The 25069-nt window shown below is 35.4% G+C and overlaps 1 protein-coding gene across 6 annotated transcripts in view; it reads left to right on the top strand.

The window, feature by feature from the left end:
* Positions 1–2905: 2905 nt before the first annotated feature.
* Positions 2906–25069, top strand: part of LOC109089132 (E3 ubiquitin-protein ligase NEDD4-like) — a 71741-nt gene continuing 49577 nt past the window's right edge. For 3 of the 6 annotated variants that reach the window (XM_042778728.1, XM_042778727.1, XM_042778726.1), the window contains exons 1-2: positions 2906–3270; positions 16737–16810. In XM_042778728.1, the coding sequence (XP_042634662.1) occupies positions 3226–3270; positions 16737–16810 (119 nt within the window). In that variant the 5' untranslated portion in view covers positions 2906–3225. The remainder of the gene's footprint in view (positions 3271–16736; positions 16811–25069) is intronic. The other 3 variants (XM_042778730.1, XM_042778729.1, XM_042778731.1) reach the window with 1 other exon arrangement.

Raw genomic sequence — 25069 nt, 5'->3', positions numbered from 1 at the left:
CCATCCCAGCACTCTCCCAAAAGGTTAGTCTTGCTTCCTGTTACAGATTTTGTAGTAACCTGATGTCAATTCTGGCTCTTTGAATACCTGTAAAATATTTGAATAATTTATATATTTCACAAATGCTTTTGTCTGTGGCATCATAGAAAAGAATAAAAGACAAATACATAAAAGTCCTTCCTCTTCCCTCCTACTGTAAATGACAGCATGTATCTTCTCTTTAATGCTGCAATAAATCCAGGATTTTACAAAACCTAGAAATTTGTGCTAACCAAATATCAAACCACTATACTGAATCTGTCTACATCTATTAAAATCATGGTCCTGCTGATGAACTCTGACCACTTCTGGTTTAGGAGTCATTGAAGTCATGTTTGGTTGTGTGTAATGAAGAGCTTATAAACCAGTGGTGTGAAAAAAACAGGAAGATTAAATACAGCTTTTAATGAATCTCATCTCAATCTCCCAATGTGTTTTTGTTCATCTATGCCCTTCTTTGTAGAACTTTCCACATCTGCGCACCTGGCACTGGTGAGATTTCCATCAACCACATCCGGAAACCCTCCAGCAAGTAACTCTTTCGCAACCAAAGGCTGATTTTACACTCATGGTCGGGTGGGTGAGGGAGTGGGGCAAACCATCTGGAACAAGAGTTGCCACAGTGTTATGGATTTTTTTTTAAACAAAACCAACATTGTTTTAACGTGAACTAACATTGACATTATGCCTAATGGCATAAGTAACCCATTTCATTTATCCAAGCTCAGTAGTTTAGGGTTATCAGAAGATTACTCACAGCTTTTAGTCTGTATTTAATGTTGTGTAATGCTCTTGGGTCAATCAAAGCATCTTAAAAGCTTTATTGTAATCAGTACCACATTCTCAAAGTAATATAATAAACCAAGCTGCAACTCTTGATTTATCTATAAATTAACAATATATTTGGCAAATGTTTTATTTGATATTAACCAGTCATATGAGCTTATTTATGAGCTGATAACTATGTAAAGCCCTTGTTAATTATACCACACTGATTTAAAAAATTAACACTTATTCAGTTAATGGAAGTTTTTATGCGGTAATATGAGGACATCTACTGGTATACAGAGAAACTTCTAAAATAGCTTACTTGTGCATTGCAAAATAAGCTGGATAAGGGATATATATATATATATATATATATATATATATATATATATATATATATATATATATATATATATATATATATATATATATATATATATACATACACACACACACACACACACACACCTATATATATATATATATATAAGTCCACATAACTCCCTTCAAACATGCTACAGTTGACTATAGGTGTTAGTTCATAACAAGAACTGACAAGCCAGAGAAGATTGATGATTTCCAATCATGTAATATTCGCATTGAGTGAGTCAGTGAGTTAAGAAATTGATGGAATGCATTGCAAGATACACCTACAAATAATACACTGGAAGCAAATGGTTATTCCTTTCGTATTGGAGTTGGAACATGGCATTGGCTACTCTGAAACTCTTGAACTGCATCAGATTAAATGGACAGGAGCATTGAACAAGATTTTGCTTAGACAAATATATTTTTTTAGTTCTCTAAATTTCATACACCATACTTTGGATGGTGAGAAGTTTTCATAGCCATTGCTTAAACAGGCAATGATGTTTCGCTTAAACAAATCAATAGAGGGGGTTTAATATAAATCCTTTTTATGTAGGCCTATTAATGATAAAATCATGAAAGCCATTCTCAGAATACATTTACTTTCTGGCTTACAAAATGTGTCTTCACATTCAAGTTCTGAATTCAGTTTTCTCCTATAAAATCCCTTATTATTTTTTATATTTTACATCACAATGAAGCAATGGTTGTAACCATAGACAGGTTGTAACACCAGAGCGAATGACAACAGAGACTAATTCTCTTTTTTTTTTCCAACAGGTGGCAACAGCATCTCAAATACACCATTAAATATTGTTTCTTAAGTTAAAAACATTACACGGTGTAACAAAATTAACATTTCAATTAATCGAGGTACTTTTCAAAGTGGAAGGAAGCATTTGCACTTTTGAACAGCATCTTCAAGTGAACTTTGACATTGGAAACACCTGGCCAACTTTTGTGTATTTTCAAAATACTAATTTTTAACACTAACAATTATTATTTTACGGCATTTTTCAAATTAAATGTATCAAATTATTTATATTTATCATTTTAATTATTATTCATTATAACTGATTTTTGAATGAATTTTGAATTAAATGAAACGTGCTTTTTGGCACGTTGTTAGACCACACGTGTATTTAGAGATCTAGGAGAATATTTAATGACTAAGATCTTTTCAAATTTTTGTTTACAATTTCGCAACCCTGGATTTTTACTTCTAAAATTCCCCCGTTTGTTTCTCAAGTTCATCTTCAGTCGGTTAAACATCACCTCAGTGTATCTTTTAGTTCCGTTCCTCCCTAGGCTATTACACATGTACGATGAATCATGATGCATAACAGTTGGACTTTGTCCAGTGTTGGGTGTAAATCATAAATTGGCACATGTTGGCAGTATCGCTCTTTCAAACTATAGGGGGTGCAAGAGCACTGCTAAAAGAGTCATGTTACCAGCTGCAAGATTCAAAGAGCTCATTACTGGCTTTTTAAATAAACTAAGTATTAATTAACAAAAAATATACATACAGACCCACAGACATGCATAAAAAATATAATAATACGTCAAAGTTCTTATGGATTCGATATTGGAATTTAGGAAACTACCCATCCCTGATTACTCCACAAAGTGCAACAACATCGCCCCGCCCTCACTCAACACGGATTGGATAGTCTGTCCTCCTGGAGTATCGGAAAACCCTGTGATTGGCGCGATAAGTTGTCACTCATTCAGCGGGGAGTGTTTCGGATCCTGGGAGGAAGTGAATGATTCGCGTTTGCACTTGACGAGGGGAAATCATATTGTCGGGGAAATTAAGCGTGTATCCACCGACTTTTAGCCGTTAAATGAGATTAAACCGGTGGACGTACATCTCTTGTCACGGTATAGTTTAAAAGGATACTCGTTTTTGGACTCAGAACTTCGTAGCTTTGGATCAACTTACGTTCACAGGAGGTTGGAGGAGGACACACTTTGCTATTGTTCCAGCACACACGAGTGTGTGTATGTGTTTTTGTGTATGTGTGTATTAAACTGCCCTTTGGCTTTATGGCTACGAATTTTGAACCCATTTATGGACTCTCAGAGGATGAAGTAAGTACTGATTTTGCTAAACGATACCATCTTTAAGACATGCCTCCCATCATATTCATACTGTATGTTTACTGTTTTTCAGAACCTGGTTTCAGTTTATATGAATTTGCATTGTGACAAATAAACAGTATCAATATAATTAAGCCTAATAGAACTATTTTATTGTTATAACTATGAAGGTTATTTAAATGTTTTTAAATTAAAGTATTTAAATGCCAGTACTGGCCATCGGCTTGTGTTTCCCACGTTTCCATAAGATTCAATGGGATATCTAGTATAAGGAAATGCAAAGGAGTCATCAAATCTCAAATACTGCTCTAGTTTTAAGTCATCTAAGGCATAATGTGCTGCTTTTTATGATTGACAGCTCACCTGTCAAATATCAGGGTGACCTACCAAGATTTCTGGTCTCTACCATAATTGAGACACTTTTGGATGTTGTTATTATTGACATTGACCGTATAATTGGCTGGATGATGGATGATTTTGATTTTGCATTAGTAATTTATAGTTATTTGTAGCAACACATTTATAGCTTTCATAATATTGCCTTAAAGGAACCATGCGGGCTAAAGAGGAATTCATCCTAATCAAGATTTATCTGTAGTTACCCGGTGAAACCAGTGTTACGGTGTTTGTAATGTTACAACAGATTTTGTAGCAATCACAACACCGTGTTGTTTGTCATAACAGGGCCCCAGTGTAACCCCTGAAAATTCAGGTCAACTGTCTTGAGAGCTTGAAGACCGTCTTAGGAAGCAGGTGTTCGCCTATGATTAATTTGGATCCATGTTAATGTCTTTTTTTAGTCATTACCGCTACTCTTTCTGGCCTTCTAGATATGTCATTTAGTTTTTAATGCTGATGGTGATATAGTTCAAGGCCATGTGTTTATAGGTGTAAATATCAGTGAAGTTTTTTTTTTTTTAATGTAGGCTAGGCTTTGATATTTGAGTCCAAAGGAGAGATATTAGTCATGTATTACTGTCCGTACAAGTTGGCAGGTACATATTTAAGTCTGTATCACATTAAATTCGCCAGTCAGCAATTTCTAAAAAGATATGTGACCTAGCACGTATAGTATACCAGGTTCTTAGGTGGAAAAGTACTCTTAGTCCAAACCCCTGAAACTGTAACCTAAGAGCAGATGACGTTAATTAATAATTTTGGCACTCTTTTTATTTGGGTCTTGATTTGTTAAATGTAAACAAAGATAGGAATGTTACTATAGCTAGATGTTCATCAACAGGTTAAACGGTGGACGATCAAAGTATGCTTGCTTGTGTTTGGATGTTGAACAGCAGGAGAAAGACTGAACATCCCTTGATTCACTATCTGAGGAAGTTCTCCTGACATGTGTAAACTTGATTTGATTAAAGTGAGAAGGAAATTGAATTCCACCCTATCCATTCTCTAAATGTAATTTTGCCATTATCAGCTTGGGAAATAATCATTCCTGCTTGACTAATAACAGCTAAATCGGTAAATGGTTGGGGGCTGGCGATTTCTGTGCTGTTTTCAAGTAGTAACGTTCCTTGAAGGTTGGCACATTGTTACTTTTCTTAAGCTTAGCGTTGTAGTGTGCTTAACTCTGTTATATCTCTATGGTCTCTGTTGCTTGTCACTGCACCAACTCTAATTGAGAATGGATAATATATTGAGTCTCTTTGTCAATGTAAAATTGCTGCAAAATTGGTGTTTACATGAACCAATTTTTGTCAGTCATAATGAATTCTATCAAATTCCCTCCAAAGAACCATCATGTTGACGTGTTATCCCAAATCATCGCACAAAACACACAGACATGCACCACACACAGATGACATGCATCGTTTCATTAGTATGTGACAGGCATCCATCAAGATGCTGTCAGCGGGTCTGTTTATCGCACAACATTTTCTAAGTCCTGTGGGATCCCATCACTTGCTCTCTGAGTTCCTGTCTCTTTGCTGAGCTTGATCATACCTTTCTGCTCCTATAAATCTCTGTTCCCAAGACACTGTCTGTACACAGGAATGACAAGCTCTCCCATCCGAACAGTCTGGCAAATCCGACAGAACTCTTGTGGAATTTTAGACCCCCATTTGTTTTATTCTGTTGAGTTATCTAACAGATTTATTGGATAACCCTTTTTAGATTAGACACGCACAATGGATTGCTAACCAGTGTTTATTATATATGCAATATACTGTTCAAAGTTTCAGTACAATTTTTAAAATGTATTTTTGGAAGTCTCTTACTCTCAACAAGGATGTTTATTTGATTAAAAAATACAGTAAAAACAATACTATTGTGAAATATTATTACAATTGAAAATGAGTGTTTATTATTTGAATCTATTTTGAAATGTAATTTATTACTGTGATGAAAAAGCCAAATTCTAAGCATCATTACTTCTTCATTAGCATTATTAGTGTCATATGATCCTTCAGAAATCATTCTATTATGCTGATTTGCTGCTCAAGAAACTTCTTCTTTAAACTTCTAAAAACTTCTTTTTATTATCAATGTTGAAAACAGTTGTGCTGCTTAATGTTTGTGGAAGCAGTGATGCATGTTCAGAGCTCGACAGTAAGGACTGCCCAATGGCACGGGGCCAGCGTGAAAGACGCTTGAGTCAGTTGACGGATTTGTTACTTGCTCGATCAGGCCACTGCTGCGTTGCCACAAAACGTTTAGCATCTGTATCTGTTTTTAAGCCTTGCTAATTAAAAGAACGAAAAATTCGTGCAATTTAAAAGCATTCCAGCAAGGCGCCAAAGAAAACTCCATTCAGTACTCTGACGCGCAAACCCCGGGTTGATGCAGAGAGGAGAAAATACTGTAAAATACTGCAGGCAGAGCAAGATCACTGTTCACGATGCGTGAAAAAAGAAAAAAAAAATGGATGTGTTTCAGAGGGGAAATGACCGTTTTCAGAAAAGTTTACATGGTATTTTCTTTTCATCTTAGCTAATAAAGGGATTTTAAAGGGATACTCCACCCCAAAATGAAAATTTAGTCATTAATCACTTACCCCCATATCAGCCACACCACAAGGATGCGCTGTATTCTTTCAAATCGAAGCTAAATACACGTAGAAACAGCGCATCCTTTTTGGCGTGGCTGATACAGAAGAGCATACGCAGCATACGGTGATATGGAGAGACACAGAGGAGACTGTTGACAAACGAATTGTTGAATAAAGTCGTTATTTTTGTTTTCTTCGCTTACAAAAAGCAATCCCGTTGCTTCATAACGTTACGGTTGAACCACTGATGGCAGATGGACTATTCTGACGATGTTTTTAGTACTTTTCTGGACCTTGACAGTGTAACTTACTTGGCAGTCTATGGGAGAGTCACAAGCCTCCTAGTTTTCATCCAAAATATCTTAAATTGTGTTCTGAAGACGAACAAAGCTTTTATGGGTTTGGAACGACATGGGGGTAAGTGATTAATGACAAAATTGTCATTTTGGGGTGGAGTATCCCTTTAAAGTACTGCTAATATGCACAGCACTGCTTTGTTTACACGGTAACCAAGTAAACGCTGCTATTCTGTAAGCACCACCTGTCAGGGAGAGAAATTGTGTCTCATTCAGCCCGTTTGCTGTTTCGGTAATATGCAGGTGTTTTATGTAGCATAATTCCACAAAAGCTTAAGTCAGACCATTCTGTTTTTGCAAATTTTTAAATTATACAGTCTAATTTATATCAAACAATGCACATGCTACAATTGTGTATAATCTTTTTTTTTTTTTTTTCATGATTAAAATGCAGTGGTTACCATTTCAAATGGCTATGAAAATCAAGGTGGAACACAATGAAAAATATGTAAATGTTATTTCAGATGTGATTATTCGATTTCTGTACCCGAACATCTAAAATCCTAAAGCATCGTTTCATTTGTATCTTTGTTCTGTATAGGCCTATTCAGTTGTGCTATTTTTTGTAATTTGTTCATTTGTTCTTATTTACTGACTGTTAACTTTATATTTGTCAGGCTTTTGCTGTTGTGTCGAAATTGAAATCGAGAATTGTAAAATTTAATTGGTATCTAAAATATTGCTGTAATGTAAACTTATTTATTAGAATACAAGATAACATGTGGATCAAAAACAATGATAAAGGCAACCATTTTTATTTATTTAAGAACAACATTTATTTTAAACAGGAATCTTTTGTAACATTTCAAAAGCTTTTCTGTCACTTTTGACCAATGTGTCCTTGCTAAATCTTGAATATTATGTGCACATAATTATTCATGTGCAAGCCTTCCTAGGTTGGATGTATATTATTGTCAAAAGAAAAACCTTTCTAGGATTTATTAAATCATAACAATAATCTGATGATTTGGCCCATGACTCGAGTGTGCTAAAATGCATCTGTGTTACATTGAGAGAGGACACACAAACATTTACTCAATTATGCACTCGTGCTCAGCATCATGAGCGTGGAATGTGATACAGCGACATGCTGTCACATCATCATCATTAAAAATACATGAGCTGTAGTTGCATCCGAATCATGTTTTCTCAATCCGTGTGACATGTCTCTGTGCTGAGTTCCCAAAATGGAATTAGAAAACCCAGGAACCGTCACACCACAGCCAAGTGCCACAAAATCTACAGTTACTGTATCAAATATAAAACAATTTCCTCTTTTGATAGATGTGCTTTATCCCTAAGGGGAAGTATACAAACACCCATATAGATATCAGAAATGTGGTGTTTTTAGTTTTTAAATGGAATGATATTCTATTGTTTGCTAATGTTGAAGTGCTCTTCCTTTGAAATGCTGTTCTATTTCACTGTCAGTATTGAATACATGTGTGCTGTACTCTCTCTTTTATAGCCAAGGTCAGCGTTTGGATTTTTACATTTTTCAAGCTTTTCAGTTTGTGTCTGTTAGCTCTAAGTGGGACAGAATCACGAGAATAGAGAAGCGTTTGTTCTTTAATATTTTGAAATGCACCATTTGTTTAATGGTGATTGATGGAATTTTAGAATTTGGAATTCAGTGCATGGAATGTCTTGGCATTGGAATTAGAAAGTGTGTTGAATTCTATGTGCAATTCAGAGAGTAACTGAGTTACCAAGTAGAACTAAACAATAGGCTCTAATTAAGCATTCCGCACATAGCAGCCACATGCTTACAGAAGGTCAGGGGCGCTGCAGGTCAAATCTGGGCTGTTTTCCCCCTTTGCTCATCCCTGCCGATCCCATAGAGCAACCTGGGATAAAGTATGTTGTTTAAAGGGAATCTTGAAATTGCAAACTTATCAAAGTTGCAAACTTAAGAAATGTTTCTTGAGTAGCAAATCAGCATATTAGAATGATTTCTGAAGGATACTGAAGACTGGAGTTATGATGCTGAAAATTCAGGTTTATCATCACAGGAATTAATTCCATATTTTAAAATGTATTAAAAGAGAAAAAAGTTTTGCTATAATATTTCACGATATTGCCGTTTTACTGTATTTTTTGATCAAATAAATGCAGCATTGGTGAGCAGAGATTTTTCAAAAACAAATTCCTCCATCAACATACAGAGATTTAATGCTTGTTTTAAGTCTTGTTACCTAATGTAATAGCGCATATTGAAATCAGAATTATTTATTAAAATGGATCTTAAATGATAATACATTGTTAATGGCCTGCTGGGCAGAATTCTGATTTCACACTCACTGAAGTTTCAATGCAGTCACGTGCATTATTTGGGTTGTTGTAATAAGTTTCAGTTGTTTTTTGTTTTTTTTTTTGATTTTTTAATTGCGATTATTAATTACGCTTATCACAATTTACACTGAATGATGTTTATACCATAGTTTGATGCAACTGCATGCCGTATTTTTAATGAAAATAAACAAGCTGAAATCACTCTTTTAGTGCTTTTCTGTAGTATTAAGCCTCAAAAGTCAACTATACATCAGATTGGTTTCTTCTTTAAATGATAAATAAGTAAAAATATGAATGGTATTATAATATTATACTAAAACTAAAATTAAAATAATGTGAAAAACCCTTATGATAACATGCAGAAAGAAAAAAACGCATCTTAAGCACAGAATAACATTAGTGGACTTTGAACGATTAATTGCCGCTTTGAACGATTACGTAATTGTGGCATCCATAATTGTAATCGCGATTTGAAATTCGATTAATTGTGCAGCCCTAACGTGCAGGTTTCTCATTTCCTGTATGTTGTGTTGAAATTTGACATACCTTAGGGTTCCTGAAAAGTGTTTTGCAAAATGAGCATGATGGCATGCTTAGCACTAACAGTAAACCTTTTATTATGGCAGAGTTAGTTCTGATGACACCAGGTGGCATAATATTATGAACGCCATTGATATGGAAATGCTTCCACTATGCTCAGCAGTCTTGATTATGCAACTGCTGATGGTAGCATCTATACAAATGCTTCGGAAATCTGGGTGTTTCGCCTGGTTACAAACGGTCAATGTGTAACGTGAGAAGTCCTTTAATAATAACTCTGTACAGTGAGAGCATAGATCTGTACTTATGAATCACATCATAGACCATAATTCTGAAAGGGGAAAAAAAAGTATCATGGTTTCCACAAAAATATTAAGCAGCAGAACTGTTGATGATTTAAAAAAATGTCTTTGAGCATTAAATTGAGCATATTAGAATGATTTCTGAAGGACACTGAAGGCGGGAGTAATAATGTTGAAAATTCACTGGAATAAATAAAATGTTAAAATATATTAAAACAGAAAACGGTTATTTTGAATTGTGATACTGTTTTGTATTTGTTGATCAAATAAATGTAGCCTAAAAGAAAAAAAATGTTAACTGAATAAATTCCTTACTATTAGATTGAGTTATTAGTTTTTGTTCAGAAAACTGAATCTCACCAGTATCGATATCGATATCTAAAAATCTATCAAACATACTGTGTTCTAATGAATTTGCATACACTCTGAACAGTGGATTGAAACAAGGCAGCGAATTGACTGTGAACCATCAACATTTAATGGCTTGCTCTTGGGAACTGCTAATGTTTTGTACTGTTGTCTTAAGTGCCATTTAAGTCTATATTGTATTGCAGTCCTCCCATTAGAATGACCCCAGCAAACCAATGTTTCCCAGTTGTGACCGGATGATACAGTATATGGCTTGGAAATACCAAACCTGTCATTGAACTAATCACTGGGTGTGCACAGGAAGACAGTTAGAACTGCGGCTCTCTAAGAGGCTCGTGGAATCTTAATCCTAATTATCCAGTTTGACAGCAACAGCCTGAGTAATACTTTCCTGCCAGCTTACGTCGGCGCAAAATAAAATCAGCTGCAGCCCTGAGACTTCATTATTATATCAGTCAAACATGTTAAATAGGGTTGCAGCAAAGCCATTCCTTATTTATATACTTGACTTGAATTGAGCCAGTACAGTTTTGTTGACATAGTAAACATACCACTTTATTTTGATTGCATGGGTTTTTTAGTAATGTTTACAGTCAACTTATCATTGGAGTTTATTGTGGCTGATGGTGAACATCTGAGCTGGTAACTAAATGATTGTATTCTGATCTATCCACTGTCTTATTCTTGAGCAAGACATTTAAAGTCACATTACTTCAGGAGGACAGAAGTTGCTTTGGGTAAAAATGTAGGCCTTATCTTAATGACTAAATAGTAATTAGTGGTCTTGCTAATTTTAATACTTAGTGCTTGCTAACCAAGCATCAAGTGCAAGAGAAACATCATTTTGTCTCATTTGAAGGCATATGTATATGTTTTATTGGTTGCACTTTATTTTATACAGTAACTTAATGTAAGTACATCAGTGCAAGAGTTCTGGAATACAAGGTAACTACATGGGGTAGGGTTTTTAGGGGTCTCAGGGTTAGTACTTGAACATTACATAGTTATTGTAATTACTATAATAAGTACATAGTATGTACATGAGGAACAGGACTGTAAAATAAAGTGCTACCGTTTTATTTATCTTTATTTTTAAAGGAAATGAATGTTAGTAATCAGCAAGGATGCATTAAATTGATTGAAAGTAAAGATATTTATAATGTTACAAAATAATAGCTTTTTTCTTTATCAGGAGCAAAGAGTAGCAGCCCTTCTCAGTTATTTATTTAGTTTTTTAGTGGTTTCTCACATCCTCTTCTAGTCCTTCTTCAGCGGTCCTGGCCTTCATCAGCAATACCAGTGAGTTATCATTTCCGCTAATGGACGAAACCCAGCCATCATCTCTGCCTGCTCGACCAATTCATCTCCTCAAGTGTCTGTCTGGAGTGTAAAGTAGGCAATTGAATGGATCGAGTTAGAACGGAAGGTGGGTTTGTAACTCTGGGTCTCGCTTGCCCTTCTGTAGGGTTTTATCTTTTAACCTCAATTAGAGAATGGTGGGAAGTTCAAGTTAATAATAGTAATTATGAGCGGGAATGAGTGTAGCCGTGTCAAGTATTATCTGAAAGCTTCAGTTTGAGGTCAGTCTCACAGGTAAGGTTTTTTTGTATTATTGAATTATGCGAGGAACTCAGTTATAATTCACTACAAGGGTCAAAAGAGTGTGTGTTTGAATGCATGTAAAAGGAAAGCATGCATTTATAATTCTTTCATGTCAGATGCTTTCTTTCATTTGCCAGCGTTGGCGGCCATCATTTCTGCTCAATGTGAATTGACTTTAATCAGAGAACAGCACTGAGGCCCACTTGTTCCTCGTCCAGCGCAAATGCTCCCTGGCCCATGCAAGGCGATGATGCCTTATCCTGGTGGTGTGGTCAGGTACCCTTGCAGGTCCTCTAGCACACAGACCATGCTGATGTAAGTGGTTTCAAATGGTCTGACGTGACACTAGGGTGTCTCTCACCTCCCTTAAATGTGCCTGGAGTTGAGTGGCATTCATCATCAGGTTCCGAAGGGCACTGTTCATAATGAAGCATTCATCAGCATCGGATGTGGCCAAAGGATGTGCACTTCTGTGCCTTTCTGTAACTCTTCTGATGACACTCTGTGACACTCTAAGCTCAGTGGCAACTTCCCCTCACAATGGCCAGGTACTGTTGATCAACTGTTAGGTATCGTCTTGGTCTCATGATGTCAAAATGTGAACAGCATGATGAAGAGGATTGTGTAAATACAAATTGTCATTGAACCCAGGGTGTCCGCGGGGTCTTAAAAAGTATTAAAAGTTGATATATCAATTTAGAGAAAATTAAGGGCCTTAAAAAGTATTAAAAAGTCTTAAATGCCATTTACCAAAGTATTAAATTTTGTATCATCTTTTCATTATGTATATTTGTCCGAATAGTGGGGTTCTGTGTAGTTTATTTATGGAATCCCGCAAGATTTGACGTCATCTGTTAGCGCGCTCACTTACTGAATGCACTGCTGTGTGATTGCGCGAGGCTTGTTGATCCCGCTCTCGCTGAATTTCTGACCATTACCGCATGCTCCCAGTCCCATCCGCTCCCGCAAACATTCTAATATTGTATATAATTTTAGCGCATCATGGCGCCGCTATCAATCTGTGGGGTATTTAAATCCCTTTTGAAATAAGCGCGGGCAGTTCTCTTTCGATTTTGCGATCGCCGCGCGTGCACTGTGTAAAGGGAGCACATCTATATTTGTCAATAAGCTCGCAATCTGTTGAGGAGAAAATCCTCCAACATCTCTCTTACTTTTGACCTGTGATCAGTCAATCTGACTTCTGCAGCTGATGAATATTGCATAAATTACATTTAGTTGAAATGCTTGCACTGAAACATTTTGCATTGTACCTGTAATAAAACTGTGCTAAATGTTTTGGGCCACACTAGTAGGAAGCATTTGAGCTGTGTTTATGATAAATGTGTATAATAGTGACTGTAAAATATGTATTTTAGGGATGGAAATGACCTTTTTTTTTTTGGGACATGGTAATTGCGCTACTTTTTTTTTGTTTGTTTTTTTACCGGCTTGGGATGCACAATTAAAAGGATGTACTGTAATAGTTGTGATCATTATTTTACCATGATCATTCACACTTGATCAGGTGCAGTACTGACACTATCAAATCAAGCACTCCGTAATCACAGGTAAACTGTCTGATCAGTCAGATCTTTGTCATGAGAAGTGTTCCACAAAACAGCTATGGTTTGCAGACAGTTATAAGAGCTGATGTTACAAATACATCTTTTGAATATACTGTATGAACTCATTGTCCCGTCAGCTTGGAGAGCTTTATGTTCCCTCCTCATAAGTTTTGTCAGTTGTTTTGTTTATTGGTCTAATTCTTGTTTCTTGGGTTGCATTGATTAGTCACTCAGTTAATTATCTTGTGCTTCGTTCCCACCCTTCTGAATTATGTTGTATTGACAAGGAGTTATCACAAAGTCGGTCTGTTTAGTTGTGCTATCTTACAATCAATATAGGCCAATAGTAAATGTAAGTTAAAGTGTCGCCGTTGTAACCGGTTAAAACTTGGAGTGGCGATGAGGTCTTAAAATGTATGGAAAGAGTCTTAAAAAAGGTCTTAAAAGGTATTCAATTTTACTCCATGATTCCTGTATATACCCTGGAACCAGAATATTGAGTGGTCGATTCATGGATCAGACTTGTTGTGATTTTTGCGGTTAATCACCTTGTTAGAGAACAGCATGTTATGCAGTAAGTACTGAAACGTTGTGCATTCAAAAGTTTAGAGAAGGTCAAATTAAGTTCAACTGTAAAGGTTATAGTGTATTTTAAGTGCATTCTGAAATTTCACCCAAAGTCGAGTAGTGTATATCAGGGCTTCAAACAAAAAAATCGAGTAAGGAGCCATTGGCTCCTATAAGAAAAAAACTTAGGAGCCAAATAATTTTTTTAGGTTGCCACAGAATAAAGGTGACAAAGAACAAACGTTTTTTGTTTTTTTTTTGTTTTTTGTTTTTTATTTTTTTTTTAAATTTTAATTTATTGTGTTTATGTCTCATCTTTTCTTGAAGCATTTTAATCCATCTTGTAGATGACCTGGGACCTAAGGTTCACTTAAAGTGGGAACTAAATGTCTTTTTCCAGCTTGAAATCTCCAGTCACCAAAAGAATTGGTTCATTACACAGAATCTGTACCAGTATCATGGAGCATAACCATCACTGGCCACTGAGTGTAGCTTGTGCTCCTCCGTACATGAGACATTTCAGTAAGTTGTACTGTAGGCTCTCATAAAATAGCCTACCTTTTGATGTTAATTGATATTCATTATGTACTATATTAGTAAAGAGAAAGATTAAATGGGTTCACTTGACCTTGAACTGAGGCGCTAAAGCGACTGCGCCTGCTGCATTAAGGAGCGCCAAAACTGTAGGCCTATTGTTTGAATTTCGTTATGAATTCGAAATAATTTTAAAGCTGGTACTTTTTATTAAAAAGTGACAAAGCACAGAGCTTTTTGCGATTACTGGACGGCAGTTGCACTTCAAATAATGAAGTTCACGCATTAAAAGAACACAGACCAAGATCTTGTTTAGAAGAAGCCAAATTAGTTATTATTATAAACGAAGAATTGTTAACGATATTGCCAATATCCACACAGCTGACAGCTTACTACCTTTCTAGTTTGTCAATGTTTAAGTTGTGTTGACAAGGAGTTATCACACTGTAATTGTCGGTCTGCATTTCTAGTTGTGCAGCTATCTTACAATCAATATAGGCCAATAGTAAACTGTAAGTTAAAGTGTCGCCGTTGTAACAAAAGATTTTTATAAAACTTGGAAAAAGGTGGCGATGAGGGTCTTAAAATGTACTGGAAAAGAGTCTTAAAAAAGGTCTTAAAAGGTATTCAATTGAGAAGATAATGGGCCATGATTCCTGTACAATACACCTGGCGGACAGATGGAATATTGAGTGGTTGATTCACGGATCAGACTTGTTGTGATTTTTGCGGTTAATCACCTTGTTAGAGAACAGCATGTTATGCAGTAAGTACTGAAACATTCAAAAGTTTAGAGAAGGTCAAATTAAGTTCACCTGTAAAGGTTATAGTGTATTTTAAGTGCATTCTGAAATTTCACCCAAAGTCGAGTAGTTGTATATGGAATGAGGGAAGAGCTTTGCCTTCATCTGCAACTGGTGACTGGTTTGCCTTAATGACCTGGAATGTGAAATATTATTGAAATATTATTACAATTTAAATAACATTTTTATTTGAATATATTTAAAAATGTGATTACTTTTTCCTGTGATGACAAAGCTGAATTTTCAGCATCATTACTCAGTCTTCAGTGTCACATGATCCTTACTGATTTGCTGCTCAGAAACATTTCTTATTATCAATTTTGAAAACAGTTCAAATAACAGTTGTGCTGTTATTGGAAATAGATATCATTTGTAACATCATAAATGTCTAATGTCACTTTTGATCAATTTAATGCACCTTTGCTGATTAAAAGTATTAATTTCTTTAAAAAAATGACTGACTCCAAATTGTTGAACAGTATATAGTATTGTTTACTTTTTTTTTTGTGCCATGAATCCAATGATACTGAAATGGCTTTTAGAAAATAAATTAACATGATTTTTATCATGCTTCCCAAAATACCTCAGAAAATGTTTACAAATTGTAAAAAAAAAAAAAAAAAAAAAAAAATCATACCAGATAGTAGCTTTCTGCAAAAAAAATTTGTCTTTTATATGAAAAGCACAGATCCATCAGGGCCACCCGGTGGGATGACAGTAACACCCTAGTGCCTGTCAGAATATAACAGCTTCTCCTATCTCATTCAAATTGTATTCATTCTGTAATAATTATGTCATAAATGGCAGGCATAATAAGTACAAACCGTCACACTGGTTGTTGTTGTTTGTCTCGGCTGCACAAATGATGCATGTCGCGTGGTAATGCAGACTGCCAGACATAAATATAAAGGGAATTTCAGTCATGTAGAGAGCAGAAGTGGGTAAAGCAGGAGAAGAGGGCCTTTCTTACCCTCTACAGTGCATCATTTCTGGCTGGACAGCTTCAAAAGCTGAGAGGGTGAATAAGATGCTCATTGTGTAATCGTGAGCGGCATGAATAGCGATTGAATGCAGGCCAAGGTGATGTTGGTGGGGCGGGATGCACTTATGCAGAGTGGGAGTCGTGAAATGGTGGTCGTATCTATTGCTGGAGAGCTTTTGAAGGCCAAGCTGAGAAGTTTAGAGCACCTCATTCAGCCATAAGACAATAAAAGGGTGCAAAATAATGGTGTTCTGGATCTAAAAGCCATTTATAGCTCCCAGAGGGATTTATTTCTCATAGAATGCTATAGCATCTTTGTGTCCATCAATAAACACAAAAGCTTTCTTGGCTGCTGCTTCCTTCCTTCTAATTTCTTTGAGATGCTTCTTCATCCTCTCCTGGAGGTGAAATAAGGATGCTCTCACAACTTGGACTCAGCTTAAATTTAGGCTACGAGGCAAATGTTTTTTTTCTGTCTTCTAGACTCGTACGAAATATTGATATATTCATGATGGTCTTTTTCTGTGTGTGTCATGTTTTGCAGAATGAATCTCGTATTCTTCGTGTCAAGGTCATTGCTGGCATTGATCTGGCGAAGAAGGACATCATTGGTGCCAGGTAAGGAAGAATTAAAGGATGCATCCGTAGAGATGGTGCACCTGTTCAGTCTGTTGGCTTATTCATTAGCAAATGCAAATGTTGGAACCTTTTGGATGTGTGTGTGCTCATGAATGTGTTTGTGTATTTGCTCCTTTAGTTATGTGCCTGAATAACAGAGCTGCACTCTGTGAGTCTTTCTCTCAATTTAGACAATAGACTTATCCAAACAAATGATCTGTCTGTCAGGAAAGGAGCACAAAGGAAAAATGCTCGGCTGATCTCATTCAATGCAATGTTGCAAGTTCTATTAACTTTGAAATTCTCAGGTTCTAAAGTCAGAGGTCAGAGAGTGCGTAAATTGCTGACTGTCATTTCTAAACATATCAGTTAACTTTTTCGAATCTTGTGTGTGAGTTTGATGTCAGATGGGCATTACAATAGATTGCATAAAGCTTATGTAATTTTATAGGCCATTCACAGCATTTCATGCCGACTTTGCACTAGGGTTTAAAACTTTACTGAAATTATAGCAGTCAATATTAAATGAAACCAATGCAATTCCTTGATTTCTAATACTAACATGCATAAACAACTTAATTAACCAAAAATCATGAGTTCATTTAAAACTATTTAAAAAGTTATAGTGTACTTGTTAATATACATATTAACTTGAAAAACAAAATACAAAATTTTTTAAAATGTTTATTTCAATTAAATTACAAATAAAATGAAGAAAAAGCAGTAAACAAAGATACTAATTAAATTTTCTTCTGAAACAATGTTCACTGAGAAATTGCTAATAAATTTCACAAACAATTATGAAGAAACTGCGAGTAACACATTGAATTTAACATGAAATTCTGAATTAGAAATACTATTTCAGCCTTACAAGATGCACTTCAGTAATCTTTGCTTTATTTACAACTTCAAAAAACTGTTTTCTCACCGTACTTCAGGTATCTAAAAATAGATGTAAAACATGGCAAAATATGAATAAGTAGCTAATGTTTTTGTAATAATTTGTGCAACACAAAAACGGTGAATTACAACAAAAGGACTTATATTAGGCAATAATCAGCTATAACAGTTTACAGTTATGGCCCTGGAAATGCCTGGCAATGTAATTTGACCATGACTGTCATTTATCAAACACCTTTAGTTAGCTAATAAATAATGTGAGCTAAGGTAGATAATGATGACCACTTGCGTTTACTTGATAACCGTTGCATTGTCCAACTTGGTGTCAAAATGCAGTGTCATTTTACTACTATTTTTATGGGGATTATGGGAATTTCGACATCCCTACTGGATGTTTGTAAGTTATGTTTATACCATACAATTGTAAAACATTTAAAGAACCTAATAAAAATGTAGTTTTAAACGCTGCTAAGATGTCTAAGAAAATTGGGTTTTGTTATGTTTTTATTTAAACTTCAGACTTGTGCTTTATAGGAGGCTCAGGGCAGGTTTGGTATCAAATTAACCTTTGATACCAAACCATTTAAATTCTCAGAAGGCTTAACAATTGACACCTAGTCACAAATCTTTTAGTTGAACTTCAACTTCAAAGTGGAGGTGTCTGGTGCTTGGCCCTCTGTAATGTGTAATGACTCAGATAAATATAGCCTTATCTGCTGTTCCCCACTTTATTGCATAATGGACTTATATTTGTTTTTGTTGCATAACAGACCAGTGTATTTCCTTCCTTTTTTCTTTCACAGTCAGTAACCTCATTTAGTCCAATCACTTAATCACTTAGCTTAGAGTGGTGTTGTATTTGAGAAAGATTCTATTACTTAGCTAAGTTACTATAAAAATAAGAAGGCTTTTTAAAATTATAAATTTTTTTATAATAAAAGCGTTAATTTCCTTTCTCCTAAAAAACTTTACAAAACCCCACTCTCATGTCAAAAACTGAAATGTATATCAGAGTTGTAATGGGTGTTTACTGTCCCAGAGGATACAAACCAGAGGGCTTTAACAAATGTTAACCTTGGCTAATTGTCAAAATTGGTGCTACCTGTACAATAAATTGGTGGTAACTTGATAATAGCACAGTCTCTTTAAAGTGAGTCAGTTCATTTAGAGGCCATCTTGGCAACACCACCGGGCAGCTATTTTCTTATAATGTGTGTATAGTAACCGTTGAGCTGTGGAAACTCTTGCGAGTGCATATTTGCTGCTGCCATAGGGTTAGGGTGAACCTTGGGATAGTTTTGTAACACAATCAAATGCGAATACACTTTCTACATTAAATATAACAGGCCACGCCTCTGTCAAAAAGGCAAGTGGTTCTCTTTACTCAAAAGAGGAACTTTGTTTCTTTCATTTTCTATATGCAGTACGCTGTCATAAAAAAAAACATTAAACATAAACATGAAACAGCACATTTGCTGCAAAAGCCAGTTTTTGATTCAAACGGGAAGAAATGTATGTGTGGAATGGCTTGTATTTGTCTTACTTATTTCTCTCTCTCAGATTTCTCTTTCTTTCCGTTTCTCCTGCTCCTGTGGTGTAGACGTCACCGCTCCTTCTGTTCTTACTGTGCTGATCTACTGTAGGCTCCATCAGACCTGTCTGCTCCAATCACGGAGTCCTGGAGAAAGAGTGTGTGTGTGTGTGTGAGAGAGAGAAGGAGAGGGAGAGGGCGTATTCAACTGTCAGCATGAGTGTTTGTGTATCCCAACATCCTATTGGCCATAGATATGCATTCTAATCCCATTATGGGTATCTCCTCTATGGGCAGATTGCTTGACGGCACGAGTGTCTTTCAGAGTCTGGCGTGTTTGGTTCATGAAGACCATGCTACATCTGTGCTAATTTAAGCAAAAGACATGCAGCTGAGCAAATGGATGCCACAAGGCACCATCACAGATGTCTGAACAGAGAAAGGGTGGAGGATTTGATAGGACAAAATCTGTAGATTCCACACAGAACGTCTCCGTCATTCTCTACCTCTTTTGACCTAGACCAGTGGTTCCCAACCTTTTTCCTTGGGGCCCCCCCTATGTACATATTTAACAATCCATGACCCCACCCCCCCATATATATATATGTGTATATATATATATATATATATATATATATATATATATATATATATATATATATATATATATATATATATATATATTATATATATATATATTAGTGCTGGGAAAAAATTAATCGCATCCAAAATAAAAGTTTGTGTTTGCATAATATATATGTGTGTACTGTGTATAATTATTTTGTATATATAAATACACACATGTGCATGTATATATTTAATATTTTTATTTATATATAAATTATGTATATTTATATATAATATAAATTATGTATAAATGTATGTACAGTATATACATGCAAAAAAAATTTAAATTAATACATGCATATGCGTGTATTTATATACAAAATAATTATACACAATTCACACTAATATATTATGTTATAAAAAATTTTTATTTTTATATATACTTATACACACACACAGTATACAGAAATATAAATATATATATATATATATATATATATATATATATATATATATATATATAAATATATATATATATATTCACGGTTCGGTTCGATACGATACACTTGTGTCACGGTACGGTTCGGTACGTTTTTGATACAGCAAAAAAGAAAGAAATGCCAGAGAAATTTCCTTGATTTTTTTTTTTTATATTAAAACTAACATAATAAAGTGTGATATTTTTTACTTTGAGTAATTCTGGAGCTATAATTGATTCTTCTTATGAGCATATAAAACAAAACAGCTTCTTGGAAAAAATTAAATATTGTAGTAGTTATAAACCAAGGTTTATTTTATTTTAGATTAACATTTGAGGGCAGCAATTGTATTCATAATGTCAAAATAAAACCGACGTAATGTTACTTGAAGGCATTATAGCCTACTATTCCTGCCAAACTTTCATGGTTGCAGTTAGTGTTACTACAGTAAATCCATGGTGAATGTTGCAGATCTGGACACTGGATAGTTCATTCGCGGCACAATGTTGTTTGATCCATTAATAACGGAGAAATGTGAATGTTTCTCTCTAGATCTCGCAGCGATGTTATTACTTCTGTGCCAAATTCAAATGCTTTCTTTACTGGATCTCTTATTAGCGCTGTGTAGCAACAGCGTCGCATGATCACGATCGGCTCGCGCTGCACTGGTCCAAACTGATAAACGGTCCGTCAACTAGAGGTGGGCAGATCGATACTAATATCGATAATATCGATACCAACGTTGGCAACGTCTAACAGCAGTCAGTCAGAGGCGGAGAATGGCAGCAGAGAGAAAGAGGAGCATTTTTTGTTAACATGCTACTTGAAAAGAGAATTTGTTTTTACATTTTTTTATATTTGTGAAGTAATCATTTTGTAACTTTATTTAAATAAAACAGAAGTAATCAAAAGTTGTTTCTGGAACAAAAGCTTTTGTAGTACTGATTAATAACCCAAAATGCAAATCACAAAAACAAATTAAAAGTCATGAAAATTCATTTAGATTTAGGTTGAAGACCCATCCACCTTAATTATTAAAAAGTATCGGTATTGGTATCGGCGATACTGGCCCTGTATTTACTTGGTATCGGATCGATACCAAATCTAGCGGTATCGCACACCTCTACCGTCAACCACACAATAACGAGCAGTTTCGTTCCGCTTACATTATGTTTGCCATTTGATGTTGGGCACTGTTGTGGTCGCGCCGGCGTCTATTACATTATGAGCGCGCTTGCCGCGCAACGCGCCTACATTTGAAATAACGAAATTGTAATTGAAATCGGCATTGTTAGCATATGATTTTTTAAAAACTTTGAAAAAATATTTTTATATAAAATTATAAGTAGAACATTTTATGCACCTTTTTCACCTCAAAGCATATCCGCTCCCGCGCCCCCCCTGAGCTGACCTCTTATTAAAGAAAAAAATAATAATAGAAAGGGAAGTAGCAATATATCCAGTCTCTTTCAGATTTAAACTTGATATGAAGCATATTGCTTTAAATTGTTTTGGCAGAAGGTTCTGCAGAAAAGTGTGTTTCCTGTTTTTGAAAAGTTTTTGGAGATTTTTGATTAGTGTTTTTTGCTATATAAACCATGCTAGTAAAGAGCTAAAAATTAAGTGTTTCACAGCTTTTACTTATTTGGCATGGGCTATATTTTTTCTTGCACTAATCTGAACAAAACACACAGTCTGTTTTTGGGTTGGGATTCTTTTATCCATATATTAGTTTCAGTAATTTTTGTTTAATTTGAGTTTTTATTCATCTTTGTTGTTATCCAAGTGCTAGCAAGCTTTGAACATTGAACTGTATAGTTCTTAAACTCTGTCCGATTTCTGTCACCCTTGAAAGTCCTTGAAAATGTCAATGAAGCTGCAGTTTTTTGCACATACAGTCAATAATCCTGTTCACCTTTAATTAACTTGACTTGAATCAGTTGAGATCAGTGAGTTGAGAGGGTTCTCTGCCTCAGAATTCCCTTTTGATTTGTATTTCGCACAGGTCCCCTCTAATTTCTGCTTTTTGCATGTAAAATAAGTACAGAGCCAAGTCTCTTGTGACAAAGTCGCCCATCTCTATGGTAACGGTGCACACTGTTAGTGTCCCTATGATACCTGAGCGGCTCCGTGACCTTTAAGGCAGGAAAATGGGACAGTGATTTAAGCGTCTGAGGTTTCTCTAGTGCTGGCCCACTAAAATTCAAAGATATGAGAAATTCTAAAGCAGACAGATTTTTCCAACTCTTGCCTTCTTTCTTCAGGCTATTCTCAGAATGATTTATCCATTTTTGTCAGTTTTTTTTTTAAATACATTTTTATATTTATACATTTTACTTTTATATCTGCACACACAAATGTGTTACTAATCGCATTTTTTGATCTTCTCCTGGAAATGACATTTCCTTTTATAGTCGGAGAACACCATCTGTTCAAAACGCTCAATATGTTTACTAAGGCGAGAACGTCCAGTCTCAGAAGTGGTATATTGTTTTATCCTAATCAAGAAAGCCGAATCCTTAAACATTCAATTAGAGGCAACAAGAAATCCAGACACTGCCATTAAAAACCAGAGAAGGCCATTTTCAGCTGCACAGCAGTCTAAATTAAAGGAAAGGAAGCAAAACAACTGTTCCAGAAGCCAGTAAATGAAAAATGCTGAGCTTGACTTTCAGGCTAAAACCTAATTTGCATACTTTTACTGATTAGAAAAAGTACTGTGATGGTAAATGACATGTTTTTTTTTTGCCGGTTAAACATTTCATTAGCGTGCTGTTCTGACAGTACATTTTTCTGAGCGCGTACACCTGAAGGGCACACACACTAAAAAGCCTGTCAAACAGCGCCTGATTACTGAACTAAGTTATCTTTTGTGTCTGATTGTGATAATATTGTCACACACATCACTTTGTGTCTAAAGTGAAAGTAAACAGTTGAGAGAAAAATGGATGTGTGCCTGTTTATTAGATGCGAGCAGCTCTTAAAGCGACAGCAGACTAATTGTACTACACATGCTGCCACTTGTCATTAAAGGGAGAGTTCAGCCAAAAATTTACATTCTGTCATTATTTACTCACTCTCAAATTGTTTTAAACCTGAATTAGTTTCTTTCTTCTAATGGACATTAAAGTTATTTTGAAGAATGTGGTTAACACTCACTAGGCGCATTTCCATTACAGATTTGCGCAAAACTTTGGCGATACTTTATAAATGTTGATAAAAAGTATTGTGAAATGACGGCGTTTCCATTAACCGATGTTATGCGACAAAAACATTTTTTTTTCTCTTGCGATAAGTCATGGCAACGGAATTAGGTGGGATGTTGATGGATTTTGGCTATATTAAGGAGGCATATGCTTGTATTTTAACAGAAGCATTTATGTGGATTTTGGATTTTTTTTGTATTCATATGCTTGTATTTTAACAGAAGCAGCACAATTTACATAAAGTGGTAAAATAATCATGAAGAAAAATAATAACCAAATCAAACAAGCAATTTTTAAAAACAGAAAACAGGCAATTTTAAAACATTGGAAATACATTTTAAATTGACGTATGTCAAATGAATTTAAAACAGTTAAAAAAGAAAAATGAAAACATAAATATAGTGAATATGTAAAATACAGTGCAATCAATTCGGACAAAAACTTGCTTTTGCGAAATTTACAGCTAAACAGATCCATTGAGGCATAAATTTTCATGTTTTTCGCACATTTCAGTCTTGCGCAGCTGATTTGAACTGGGGCGGCATAGTAACTAAAGCGGACTGCTCTTAACTGAAGAACCCTTTTAATTTACAACTGACTTTAATCCTAATGATCTGTATGGTCTGTTAAACATATTCAGTGAATATATCTGTTTTATATTTTGGTCCTATCATTGTTGATTTATTTCTTGTAAAAGTACTTGCTAAATCAATCCTAAATGTACTGGAAGTACAGTGAAACCTGAGGACTGTGTGATATGCTCAGATTTTTCTGGTTCTAGTCAGAATCCTTTTGGTGCGTTCTATGAGCTGCAGCTGTTAATGGTCTTTTTGGGAAAATGAACCACGTCCCGCATGCTGGTGATAAATTCATGCATGTTTCTCTAAGTCTTGACTGGAAACAAAACAAATGTCTTGCAATGTTTTTTAGATGATAGTATGCTATTAATACTGGTAGACATGACTACTAAAACTAAGGTCTGTCTCCAGACTCACACCAAGATTCCTGACTTGATTTTTGTTGTTTTGTCCCTTTGAGTCAAGGTATGCGTTCACCTGAACCCTTCATCTTTGTTTCCACATGCAATAACTTCAGTTGCAACCCTGCAATTGCATTCAAAGAAAGTTCTGGCACATCCAAAGCTATAATCAAACATTGGCAGAGGGAGTCAATGTTGAGTGTCATTGGCTCATCATAAAATGTGGGTTCATCAGCATATTTGATAGGCATTTGGGTCTCACTCATTATCTGACTTAGTCCCCATATACAGGCTAAACAAGCCGGTGCCAGAATTAGCCTTGTGGGATCCGCATGTCCATGGACGTCCACTTAGACCCACCCCTCACTTTAACCTCTCCCTTTTAAGTATGACCCTAAACCATTTGTACCACAGAAAACGTATAGTTTTCTTGTTCTCTAGTATGTTAGATGACAGTGCTAAACGCAGCACTGAGATCTAGCAATACCAGCACTGATATTTTGTCGGTCAGAATTTATTAATATCATTTATTATCTTATGAGCGCTGAAAACTGTGCTATGCAGTCGAAAACCGGATTGAAATTGTCCAGGTATCCA

The sequence above is a fragment of the Cyprinus carpio genome, chromosome A21, assembly GCF_018340385.1.
Source record: "Cyprinus carpio isolate SPL01 chromosome A21, ASM1834038v1, whole genome shotgun sequence".
Classification (NCBI taxonomy): domain Eukaryota; kingdom Metazoa; phylum Chordata; class Actinopteri; order Cypriniformes; family Cyprinidae; genus Cyprinus; species Cyprinus carpio.
This window is presented reverse-complemented; position numbering and strand designations above follow the sequence as displayed.